The following is a 13051-nucleotide window of genomic DNA, read 5'->3' on the forward strand; positions in this document are numbered from 1 at the left end:
CTATATACCATGATGGGTCATGATACTATATACCATGATGGGTTATGATACTATATACCATGATGGGTTATGATACTATATACCATGATGGGTTATGATACTATATACCATGATGGGTTATGATACTATATACCATGATGGGTTATGATAGTACATACCATGATGGGTTATGATACTATATACCATGATGGGTTATGGTACTATATACCATGATGGGTCATGATAGTATATACCATGATGGGTTATGATACTATATACCATGATGGGTCATGATAGTATATACCATGATGGGTTATGATACTATATACCATGATGGGTCATGATACTATATACCATGATGGGTTATGATACTATATACCATGATGGGTTATGATACAATATACCATGGTACCATGGTGGGTTATAATACTATATACCATGATGGGTTATGATACTATATACCATGATGGGTCATAATACTATATACCATGATGGGTTATGATACTACATACCATGATGGGTCATGATACTATATACCATGATGGGTTATGATACTATATACCATGATGGGTCATGATACTATATACCATGATAGGTTATGATACTACATACCATGATGGGTTATGATACTACATACCATGATGGGTTATGATACTATATACCATGATGGGTTATGATACTATATACCATGATGGGTTATGATACTACATACCATGGTGGGTTATGATACTACATACCATGATGGGTTATGATACTATATACCATGATGGGTTATGATACTACATACCATGGTGGGTTATGATACTACATACCATGGTGGGTTATGATACTATATACCATGATGGGTTATGATACTATATACCATGATGGGTTATGATACAATATACCATGGTACCATGGTGGGTTATAATACTATATACCATGATGGGTTATTATACTATATACCATGATGGGTCATAATACTATATACCATGATGGGTTATGATACTACATACCATGATGGGTCATGATACTATATACCATGATGGGTTATGATACTATATACCATGATGGGTCATGATACTATATACCATGATGGGTTATGATACTACATACCATGATGGGTTATGATACTACATACCATGATGGGTTATGATACTATATACCATGATGGGTTATGATACTATATACCATGATGGGTTATGATACTACATACCATGGTGGGTTATGATACTACATACCATGATGGGTTATGATACTATATACCATGATGGGTTATGATACTACATACCATGGTGGGTTATGATACTACATACCATGGTGGGTTATGATACTATATACCATGATGGGTTATGATACTATATACCATGATGGGTTATGATACTATATACCATGATGGGTTATAATACTATATACCATGATGGGTTATGATACTATATACCATGATGGGTTATGATACTATATACCATGATGGGTTATAATACTATATACCATGATGGGTTATGATACTATATACCATGATGGGTTATGATACTATATACCATGGTGGGTTATGATACTACATACCGGTGTAGCAGTTGTACTAAGGCATAAAAGTTCTTAAAGAATCAATGTGCATCATTCATTTAAATGACAATTGAATAGGTAAAGTGGTATGCTCAAATTACCTCGACTAACCTGTACCCCCCCGCACATTGACTCGGTACGGTACCCCCTGTATATAGCCTCCACATTGACTCAGTACCGGTACCCCCTGTATAAAGCCTCCACATTGACTCGGTACCGGTACCCCCTGTATATAACCTCCACATTGACTCGGTACCGGTACCCCCTGTATATAACCTCCACATTGACTCGGTACCGGTACCCCCTGTATAAAGCCTCCACATTGACTCGGTACCGGTACCCCCTGTATATAACCTCCACATTGACTCGGTACCGGTACCCCCTGTATATAACCTCCACATTGACTCGGTACCGGTACCCCCTGTATAAAGCCTCCACATTGACTCGGTACCGGTACCCCCTGTATTTAACCTCCACATTGACTCGGTACCAGTACCCTCTGTATATAGCCTCCACATTGACTCGGTACCCTGTATATAACCTCCACATTGACTCAGTACCGGTACCCCCTGTATATAGACTCCACATTGACTCAGTACCGGTACCCTGTATATAATGTAGCCTCATTATTGTTATGTAAATGTATTGTGTTACTTTTTGATTGATTGGATTTTTTAAAACTTTAGTTTATTTAGTAAATATTTTATTAACTCTATTTCTTGAACTGCATTGTTGGTTAAGGGCTTGTATGTTAGCATTTCACGGTAAGGTACTATATACCTGTTGTATTTGGCACATGTGACAAATAAATTGTATGTTTGATTTGATTTAGAAAGATAGACATATTTTTTTACATAGAATTAAGCTTAGTGATTATGGCTTTAGATTGCAGCAAAAAGGTGTTTGAAAAATGCTAAATTCACCATCTTCCAGAGGAGGCGGATCCTGCCCCTGGACAACCACCCATCTATCATCACGTAATTCATGCCCCCTCTAAAATAATGGGTGCATGACGCCCCTGTGTGTGTCTGCGTGTGTGTGTTTGTGAGGCCTTTCAGTCCTCTGGCCAGATGCTATATGACTCTATGACCTGTGTCTTTGATGTTACAACCCTTTACGAACACTAACCATGAATAACCTCTCTGTAACCTTATATTATCCCTTATATGACTCCTGTGTGTTCCTTCGTGGTCTCCTCATGCTACTGACACTACGAACTCTATCATGCCACTATGTAACCTCTACAAACCCTTATAACTCCTATGTGTTCCTGCAGGGTGTTGGTGGGGAGGACAGGCTCATGTCCCTAGGACCTTTGTCTCTATGACACCTCTATGCCACTTCTATGAACCCTCTATGAAGCATTATAACCCCTATATGAAGCATTATAGCCCATATTAGAAGTATTGCAACCTCTATATAAACCTTCTTTGATGCCTGCAGGGCCTCTAATATGGCGTTTCACTCCTATCAACTAAAAACAAGAAGAAGCGGCTCCAGTGGGCACACGATCACCGATAATGGACAATTGAGGAGAGGAAAAACATTGTCTGGTCCGACGAATCCCGGTTCCTGTTGCGTCATGCTGATGGCAGATTTGGCATAAGCAGCATGAGTCCATGGCCCCATCCTGCTTGGTGTCAAAGGTTCAGGCTGGTGGCGTAATGGTGTGGGGAATGTTTTCCTGGCACACGTTAGGTCTCGGCACACATTATCCCTTCATATGTTAGGATGGAACACAACACCTTGTAGAATTACCCAAAGAATTCAGGATGTTATGGCTGCAAAGGGGAGTCCGACCCGGTACTAGATGGGTATACCTAATAAACTCTCCGGTGTATATATATACTGTATATACACTATGTAGGGAATAGGGTGCGATATTTGGGATACAACCGTACTCTTTAGTGGCAAAGTGATGTCATTTACTGTTTGCCACTTCCTACTTCCTGTTTGACAGTCTGGAGAACAGTTCTCTGTGGTCGGCCATGCACATGAACCAGTGGGCCAGCGTCTATGAAATATTAGATATAGGCAGTGTAAGGAAACTTACATACACGCACATGCGCACGCACACACAAAATTATTTCATCAACACACTAGATTAATAATCGGGGCGGCAGGTAGCCTAGCGGTTAGAGCGTTGGACTAGTGACCGAAAGGTTGCTAAATCGAATCCTCGAGTTGACGAGGTAAAAATCTGTCGTTCTGCCCCCGAACAAGGCAATTAACCCACTGTTCCTAGGCCATCATTGTAAATAAGAATTTGTTCTTAACTGACTTGTCTAGTTAAATAAAGGTTAAATAAAAATAAATAATATTCCTTTCCTTTTTCTCTCCCCTTTCCATCTCCCAACCCGTTCTCCCTTTTCTCCATCTCTCTATCTTTCTTTCTTTCTTTCTCTCGCTCTCTTACTCTCTCTCTTTCTTTCTCTCTGAAGTGTTAATCGTTGGGGACTTTAACATTGCCTGGGGAAACCATGACTGATTGTTTAAAGGATTTTTGTGTTAAATTAAATCTGACCCAGTTAATTAATAAACCCACGCATTCAAATCTGAAGGACTCTACAAAATCAACCTTGATCAACCTTATATTTACAATTACCCCAAATAATATGTTGTGGGGTGTATTCCTTATATCTAAGTGACCATTGTCCTATTGTCTGTATCAGAGATGTGTGAATACCAAGATCCAAACCACGTCTGATCAGAAAGAGGAATTTTACACTTTTCAATGAAGGCCTTCTTCTATCATCTTCAATGTAGTGACATTGACTGTATCTCATCTAGTCATGATCCAGAGCTTTTTATTACATTTTTTATTTCACCTTTATTTCACCAGGTAAGCTAGTTGAGAACACGTTCTCATTTACAACTGCGACCTGGCCAAGATAAAGCAAAGCAGTGTGACACAGACAACAACACAGAGTTACACATGGAATAACATGGAATAAACAATAAACAAGCCAATAACACAATAAACAAGTCAATGACACAGTAGAAAAAAGAAAGTCTATATACAGTGTGTGCAAATGGCGTGAGGAGGTAAGGCAATAAATAGGCCATAGTAGCGAAGTAATTACAATTTAGCAAATTAACACTGCAGTGATAGATGTGCAGAAGATGATGATGTGCAAGTAGAGATGCTGGGCTGCAAAGGAGCAAAAAAGTAAATAAAAACAATATGGGGATGAGGTAGGTGGATGGGCTATTTACAGATGCACTATGTACAGCTGCAGCGATCGGTTAGCTGCACTGTCTCCGCAGCAACCTACATGTTCTACCTTTAGAGCACCACCGACACCAGATACCATGGTAACAACTAGATGTCATCATCTGGCGTCAGCCGAGGTGCCAGCTTTGTCCATGGAATTCCCTCGTGGTCCACAATGGCTAATATTCCTAGAGTGATGCTGATGGCTGCCTCGCCCGGGACAGGAAACTAGCCCTTGTTGTCATTGCAGGGTTGTTTGTCAAGTTATCCCCCACCGACTGTTCCTCAGTGTCCATGACGCCCCCCTCTAGCCCCCCGCCCACAGTCTGCGCCCCTCAGCCCCCCTCCCAATACAGGACTCCCCATCTTCCCTCTTCCCTCCTCCTCCCCCTAGTCTTCCCAACCTCGCTTCTCCTCCCCCCAGTCTCCCCAACCTCCCTTCTCCTCCCCCCAGTCTCCCCAACCTCCCTTCTCCTCCCCCAGTCTCCCCCCCTCAGTCTCCCCAACCTCCCTTCTCCTCCCCCCAGTCTCCCCAACCCTCTGCCTCCGACAACCTTTTCACCTTTTTCGACTTCTTCCGATTCTTTTGATGTGTGGACTGACTGGACTTATAGGCGACAGGTAGGTGGACCCCAATACACACACATCTTCATATATCAGTAGATCAGATGGATCACATGATGCACTGAGAAAAGAACCAGAGGATCAATGAAATGCAAGTTCTGAAATACAACATAAAAACTTTCTTGATGGTGCCATTTATATTTTTCTTGTCTTTGATTTTTGAGGGGGAAAGATAGGAAGGATGGAAGGGTTGTGGTTGACCTATTGATAGAGTCCACGTCCCAAATGGCACCCTATTGCCTATATAGTGCACTACTTTTGACCAGGGCCCTGGTGGACTATGTGGGGAAAAGGGTGCATTTGGAACGCAAACAGTGTGTGGACCTTTGTATTCCATTAACTCATTTCCAAAAGATTCCGGAGTCTGTCTGTGACATTTGGAGGCAATGCCTGGATCTCTCACAGAGTTGGCAGAGAAAAGATGAAATGTCTTATTGTTATCTGGTGACATTTGCGTTCAATTTCAGCCAATGAGCTAAACAAAGGGATGTGAAGGGTGCACAGACCTTGACATTTTTTAGACTGAACCTACCAGGCGTTTAGACGTTAGAGAAGTTCAAATGTATTTATAAAGCCCTTTTTACATCAGCCGATGTCACAAAGTGCCTAAACAGAAACCCAGCCTAAAACCCCAAACAGCAAGCGATGCAGATGTAGAAGCCCGGTGGCTAGGAAAAACTCCCTAGAAAGGCAGGAACCTAGGAAGGAACCTAGAGAGGAACCAGGCTCTGAGGGGTGGCCAGTCCTCTTCTGGCTGTGCCGGTTGGAGATTATAACAGTACATGGCCAAGATGTTCAAATGTTCATAGATGACCAGCAGGGTCAAATAATAATAATCACAGTGGTTGTAGAGGGTGCAACAGGTCAGTACCTCAGGAGTAAATGTCCGTTGGCTTTTCATACCCGAGCATTCAGAGTTAGAGACAGCAGGTGCGGTAGAGAGAGAGTCTAAAAACAGCAGGTCTGGGACAAGGTAACACGTCCGGGGAACAGGCAGAGACAGCAGTGCCTTTCCGTTCACCTCACACCCCTCGGCCAGACTACACTCAATGACCTACTGCAAAGATGAGTCTTCAATAAAGACTTAAAGGTCGAGACCGAGTCTGCGTCTTTCACATGGATAGGCAGACCATTCCATAAAAATGGAGCTCTATAGGAGAAAGCCCTGCCTCCAGCTGTTTGCTTAGAAATTCTAGGCACAATAAGAAGGCCTGTGTCTTGTGACCGTAGCGTACGTGTAGGTATGTACGGCAGGACTAAATCAGAGAGATACTGTAGGTAGGAGCAAGCCTGTGTAATGCTTTGTAGGTTAGCAGTAAAAACTTGAAATCAGCCCTAGCCTTAACAGGAAGCCAATGTAGAGAGGCTAGTACTGGAGTAATATGATCACATTTTTGGGTTCTAGTCAAGATTCTAGCAGCTGTGTTCAGCACTAACTGAAGTTTATTTTGTGCTTTATCCTGGTAGCCGGAAAGTAGAGCATTGCAGTCGACTAATCTAGAAGTGACAAAAGCATGGATTAGCTTTTCTGCATCATTTTTGGACAAAAGGTTTCCGATATTTGTAATGTTTTTTGTAATGTATTTGTAATGAAAAAACTGTCCTTGAAATACTCTTGATATGTTCAATGAACACTGTTTATAACCGTTCATGAACACCAGTAATGGACAATTTGGACAAATTAAAACTTTTGAAAAGATATATGAATGTAGCTAGATTAACTTTTGGCCATATAATGAAATCTATCTAGTTTATATAATGTATATATGATTTTTACAGTTTAAAACAATTTACAAGTACAAATAATCCCAGAGGATGACACATGAAAGAACTACAAATACACTTATTTCCAATATATTTATATTCTTGTCCTCCTAGTAGTGGATTGAATGTACTACTTACTGTATGCAGAAGATTGAGTGGGTTGTAATTCAGAGATAGCTAGCTACAGTATCTTCGATACACGACGACCAGTGACAGCACAGGCGCTAGGACCATGCAGTCTCCAGACAGGCAAAGGAAGTCTCACTCACAGCTAGCTAGCTAGCTAGCAAGCTAACATTGGTATCTGTAGTTTTCTGAGCGAACGGTATGGATTCATATAAATAATCGTTTGATTGAGGTAAGAAAGGGTTTTGATGAATAATTTATGACAACATATACATCCTGCTAGCTGTCCTCAAACGATGTTAGGTTGTACATCGACAAGGAAGCAGACATTGTAAGAAAAGAGCTAGCTAGCTATAGCTAGGTACTATAGACCCACAATGTAGCTATGCATGACGAGTAGGTAGCAGCTTGTTGTCATTAACGCTAACATTTGCCAGCACTAGAGTGGCTGATGTTTGAGTTGCACTTTAGGAACTGAGTTGCCTTGTGCTAAATAAAGAGTTGTTTAACTTTTGAATATGAACTTTTCGGTGACTGGCAACAACGTAGGTCTGCTAGCTAGCTAGTTAGCATGTTAGCTAGCTAACGTTACCAACTCGGTTAACCACTACTAGTCACTTGTAAACAATTACCTATGGTTTGACTATTGCATGCAGTGAACTGTTCTTACGTATCATATGCTTTATGGGGATATATTGCATGAAACTGACATATCATGCTAACGCTAGCTAGCTATGTATTCCATTGGACATGTAGTCGACAGCTAGCTAACATTCCACTACAGCACAGCAGTTGCCCAATCAATGCATATACAGTCAGGGCAGGCCCACTTTGTAGTATCCTGTTGCGCAAAGAGAACAATCAGGATACAGTCTAGGACATGAATCACGATTAACTAGCTAACGTTAGCTTGTGTTGCATTCATTGTTTCTATTCTAGTAGCCTAGTATAGTAGCTAGCATTATCACGTCACTTCTTGGGAATTAATGAGTGAACACATGTAGCTAAGAATGCTTTGTTGACAGTTTAGGCTACTTGATTTAGGCCTAGTTAACTTTTGTTGATTGCTATTGCAATAGCTGGGAACATTATACTTTTTTTGCAACCGTACATTGATGACTAATCATATACAGTATATAAATGGGTAATAAGTGACAGTTATCTAACCCCGTGTTAAAACTCGACAAGAACTGAGGGTTCTAAATGCCATACATTCTTGACAATAGAAGCACCTTCTACATTAACACTGTTGAATGCGGGTCCAAGCCAGTGTGGAATGCCTAAAACTGGTGTGTGTGTGTATGTATTGTCTGTCCTTTTTTGTTTTTCTGTGTGAATACTAGCTACCAGTACATGCCTATTTGCGTCTGCTGTGTTTACATTTCTATGCTTACTTATTTGTGTGTGTGTCCAGACCCAGCCATGTCTCAGCTGGAGAAGAAGGCGGGGCTTCTGAGAAGGACGTCCTCCTCTAAGAAACCCCTGAAGGAGAAAGTGGTGCTGATGTATGATGAGATCTTTGCGGTAAGATAGAGGGATGGATAGAGAGAAGAGGGAATGATGGATACAGATAAGGATGGAGGGAGAGAGGGAGAGAGGGGGAGAGAAGAGGGAATGATGGATAAAGATAAGGAGGGAGGGGGAGAGATAGAGGGATGGATAGAGAGAAGAGGGAATGATGGATACAGATAAGGAGGGAGGGGGAGAGATAGAGGGATGGATAGAGAGAAGAGGGAATGATGGACAAAGATAAGGAGGGAGGGAGAGAGATAGAGGGATGGATAGAGAGAAGAGGGAATGATGGATACAGATAAGGAGGGAGGGGGAGAGATAGAGGGATGGATAGAGAGAAGAGGGAATGATGGATACAGATAAGGATGGGGGGAGAGAGATAGAGGGATGGATAGAGAGAAGAGGGAATGATGGACAAAGATAAGGATGGGGGGAGAGAGATAGAGGGATGGATAGAGAGAAGAGGGAATGATGGACAAAGATAAGGATGGAGGGAGAGAGATAGAGAGGGGGAGAGAAGAGGGAATGATGGACAAAGATAAGGATGGAGGGAGAGAGAGAGAAGAGAGAGGGAGGGAGGAAGAGAGAGGGAGGGAGAGAAGAGGGAATGATGGATACAGATAAGAAGAGTGGGAGAGATAGAGAGAGGGAGGGAGAGAAGAGGAAATGATGGATAAAGATAAGAAGAGAGGGATAGAAAGGTGCAAGGATTGATGAAGATAAGAAGAGAGGGATGGACACAGAGGAAGGTTTGTGCAGAGCTAAAGGGATATGGTCAAGTGAAAGAGTAAGAGCATAGGGGAAGAAAGAGTGAGGATCGGAACAGACAGACAGGAACAGAAATGAGGTTGGTGGACCTGCTCTCATAGTTCGTTTCACCTCAAAAAGCACAAGAAAGAGAATTTCAATACTCACCATCTCAGATTGTCCTGAAATCATTTTCGGTACTTAGTAACGGATACGATTATCATTCCTGAAACATTATTTTGTTGAAATATAATTTTATCTCTGAGAAATTAAGATAATGATTGCACCCAAATTGGTCATTTTAATTGATAAGATTCAGATAATATTCAATAAATATAGTACCCAACATCTGATTTGGACCACACTTCTTCCTACCAATGAGTAAGACATGATGAATCCCCCCCATAATTGTCAAATGCCACCCACGGACCCCCCATGCCAATCCCACCCCAAAAACCAGTATACAGTATCAGTTGTCTATGTTTGACAAATAGTATGAAACTGTGGCTTGGAGTATTGCTTCTCCATATTATGTCATGTATTCCCTGTGAATCTGGTGATGTTCTTTTCTCCCCTGTTCAGAGATATTAGTAATTGAAGTCGCTTGCATTATTTACAATGAAGTAGTGTGACAGTACCATGTTTTGACCACAAGATGTCACTGTTGCTGCTATACCGCAGTGCTATTTTATCAATTTTGCTGGTCTCTTGTGTTTTTTTTTGTTGCATCTTTGGGTAGAAAACCTTTATATTTGGCTCATTATGGAAATAAATTGTGTGGTCACTCTCACAATTCAAGCCAGTCCTCCATGAAAGCAATTCAGTTTGTTCCAAGTTCTTAACTGACTTGCCTAGTTAAATAAAATGAGCAACCTATTGCTTCAACCCAACTCTCCTTGAATAGTCCAATAAGTGGCCGCTCTCTGAGACTCAAATATGAAGACTTTTCCTACAAGCCAAAAACTTTGATGGAGAAATGAGCTACGGACTAAAATGTTGAGACAACCCTAAGAATATAATTAATTGCATGTTTTTCAATAAAATAATATGGAAACATGTCTATATGTATTGTGATTAGTGACATATACCATTAAACCCAATACCATTACACAACACTATACAGTGTGTGTTTGGGACTTTTACCATTAAACCCAATACCATTACACAACACTATACAGTGTGTGTTTGGGACATTTACCATTAAACCCAACCCAATACCATTACACAACACTATACAGTGTGTGTTTGGGACTTTTACCATTAAACCCAACCCAATACCATTACACAGCACTATACAGTGTGTGTTTGGGACTTTTACCATTAAACCCAACCCAATACCATTACACAGCACTATACAGTGTGTGTTTGGGACTTTTACCATTAAACCCAACCCAACCCAATAGCATTACACAACACTATACAGTGTGTGTTTGGGACTTTTACCATTGAAGCCCATTAGAGACCATAACATTGAACCCATTAGAACTGCTGTAGCCTCAGGGTTTGCTTGTTCACCAGGAATGTTCTAGCAGTAACTAACCCAGACCTTTTCTGAAGGGAATAAACCACACACAAAGGGGCTGTTTCCTGGACAAAGATTAAGTGTAAAAGATGGAGAAACTGATTTGCTTTCATGGAGGACTAGCTTGAAACCATTTCAGAAACAAGCTGAGATGGTGGGTGTCATGGCTGAGATGGTGGGTGTCATGGCTGAGATGGTGGGTGTCATGGCTGAGATGGTGGGTGTCATGGCTGAGATGGTGGGTGTCATGGCTGAGCTGGTGGGTGTCATGGCTGAGATGGTGGGTGTCATGGCTGAGATGACATGGAGCGACTCTCTGTCTCCTCTCTCTTCAGAAAGAGGATCCAGCCAAGAACAACTCCCGTTTCTGGGATGAACTCTTCCTCATGAAGGTCAGAGAGAACAGCTGTTTACATGTGTTTACAAAATAACCCATTTGCATTTATTTGTATAACTTTTAGCTGTCGTTTGGGTTCTAAAAAGGAAATTGCTCTCTAACCATAACCTCAACGCACCCCCACTTCTCTCCTTCTCTCCCTCCCATTCCCCACCCTCCTTCTTTCTGTGACCTCCCAACCCTCTTCCCCCCTCTCCTTTCTCTCCCAACCCTCTTCCCCCCTCTCTCTCCCAACCCTCTTCCCCCCTCTCTCTCCCAACCCTCTTCCCCCCCTCTCCCAACCCTCTTCCCCCCCTCTCCCAATCCTCTTCCCCCCTCTCCTTTCTCACCCAACCCCCTCTTCCCCCCTCCCAACCCTCTTCCACCCTCCCCTTTCTCTCCCAACCCTCTTCCCTCCTCCCCTTTCTCACCCAACCCTCTTCCCCTCTCCCCTTTCTCTCCCAACCCTCTTCCCCCCTCCCCTTTCTCTCCCCACCCTCTTCCCTCCTCCCCTTTCTCACCCAACCCTCTTCCCCTCTCCCCTTTCTCTCCCAACCCTCTTCCACTCTCCCCTTTCTCTCCCAACCCTCTTCCCCCTCTCTCTACCAACCCTCCCTCTTCCCCCACTCTCTCCCTCTTCCTCCCCCCTCTCTCGCTCAACCCTCCCTTTTCCATCCACCCTTTCTCTACTCTCTCACCCTCTGTATCCCCCCCCCCCCCCCCCCCCCCCCCCCAGGTAAATCTGGAGTACCTGGAGGCCAAGCTGGAGTCTCTGGATGGAGATGAGGTGATGAAGATTAAAGACAACATCAACAGTCTGTTCCACCACTGTGTTCAGGCCCTGGCAGAGGAGCATCAGATCAAAGTGGTCAACGCCCTGCAGGTAAGGGAGAGTGTGTGTGTGGGGGGAGGTGTGTGTGTGTGTGTGTGGGGGGGGGGTGTTCCACTATTGTGTTCAGACCCTGGCAGAGGAGCACCAAAGTGGTCAATGCTCTACAGGTTAGTGTGTGGTATGGAACTGACATGGATGAGCAAGTACATGTTCTCATACAGATATACTGGATCCATGCTGTATTCTCTACACTGAGAACAGCCTCAGAACAGCCTCCGTTAGTCAGGACATGGACTCAACAAGGGGTCGAAAGCATTCCACAGGGACGCTGGTCCATGTTGACTCCAATGCTTCCCACAGTTGTGTCAAGTTGGCTGGATGTCCTTTGGGTGGTGGAACATTCTTGATACACATGGGAAACTGTTGAACGTGGAAAAACCCAGCAACGTTGCAGTTCTTGACACAAACCGGTGCGCCTGGCACCTACTACCATACCTTGTTCAAAGGCATTTAAGTCTTTATCTTGCCCATTCACCCTCTGAATGACACACATACACAATCCATGTCTCAAGGCTTAAAAATCCTTCTGTAACCTGTCTCCTCCCCTTCATCTACACTGAAGTGGCTTTAACAGGTGACATCAATAAAGGATCAGAGCTTTCACCTGGTCAGTCTGTCATGGAAAGAGCAGGTGTTCCTAAAGTTGCATCAGGTGTGTGGACTGAGGTGGAACAAAACCTTGCACATCCTGTGGTTCCCCCAGCACCAGGGTTGTATTGGTCCGTACATAGAACTGTTATGGTACTGACG

At 42.9% G+C, this 13051-nt stretch overlaps 1 protein-coding gene across 1 annotated transcript in view; it reads left to right on the top strand.

Moving 5' to 3' along the window:
* The first annotated feature begins 7380 nt into the window (after positions 1-7380).
* The window catches only part of armh3 (armadillo like helical domain containing 3), a 59388-nt gene continuing 53717 nt past the window's right edge, over positions 7381-13051 (top strand). Inside the window, exons 1-4 of the mRNA XM_055936909.1 lie at positions 7381-7484; positions 8667-8776; positions 11369-11425; positions 12146-12292. Of these exons, the coding sequence (XP_055792884.1) occupies positions 8675-8776; positions 11369-11425; positions 12146-12292 (306 nt within the window). The 5' untranslated portion in view covers positions 7381-7484; positions 8667-8674. The remainder of the gene's footprint in view (positions 7485-8666; positions 8777-11368; positions 11426-12145; positions 12293-13051) is intronic.

The sequence above is a fragment of the Salvelinus fontinalis genome, chromosome 10 (assembly GCF_029448725.1).
Source record: "Salvelinus fontinalis isolate EN_2023a chromosome 10, ASM2944872v1, whole genome shotgun sequence".
NCBI classification, from domain to species: domain Eukaryota; kingdom Metazoa; phylum Chordata; class Actinopteri; order Salmoniformes; family Salmonidae; genus Salvelinus; species Salvelinus fontinalis.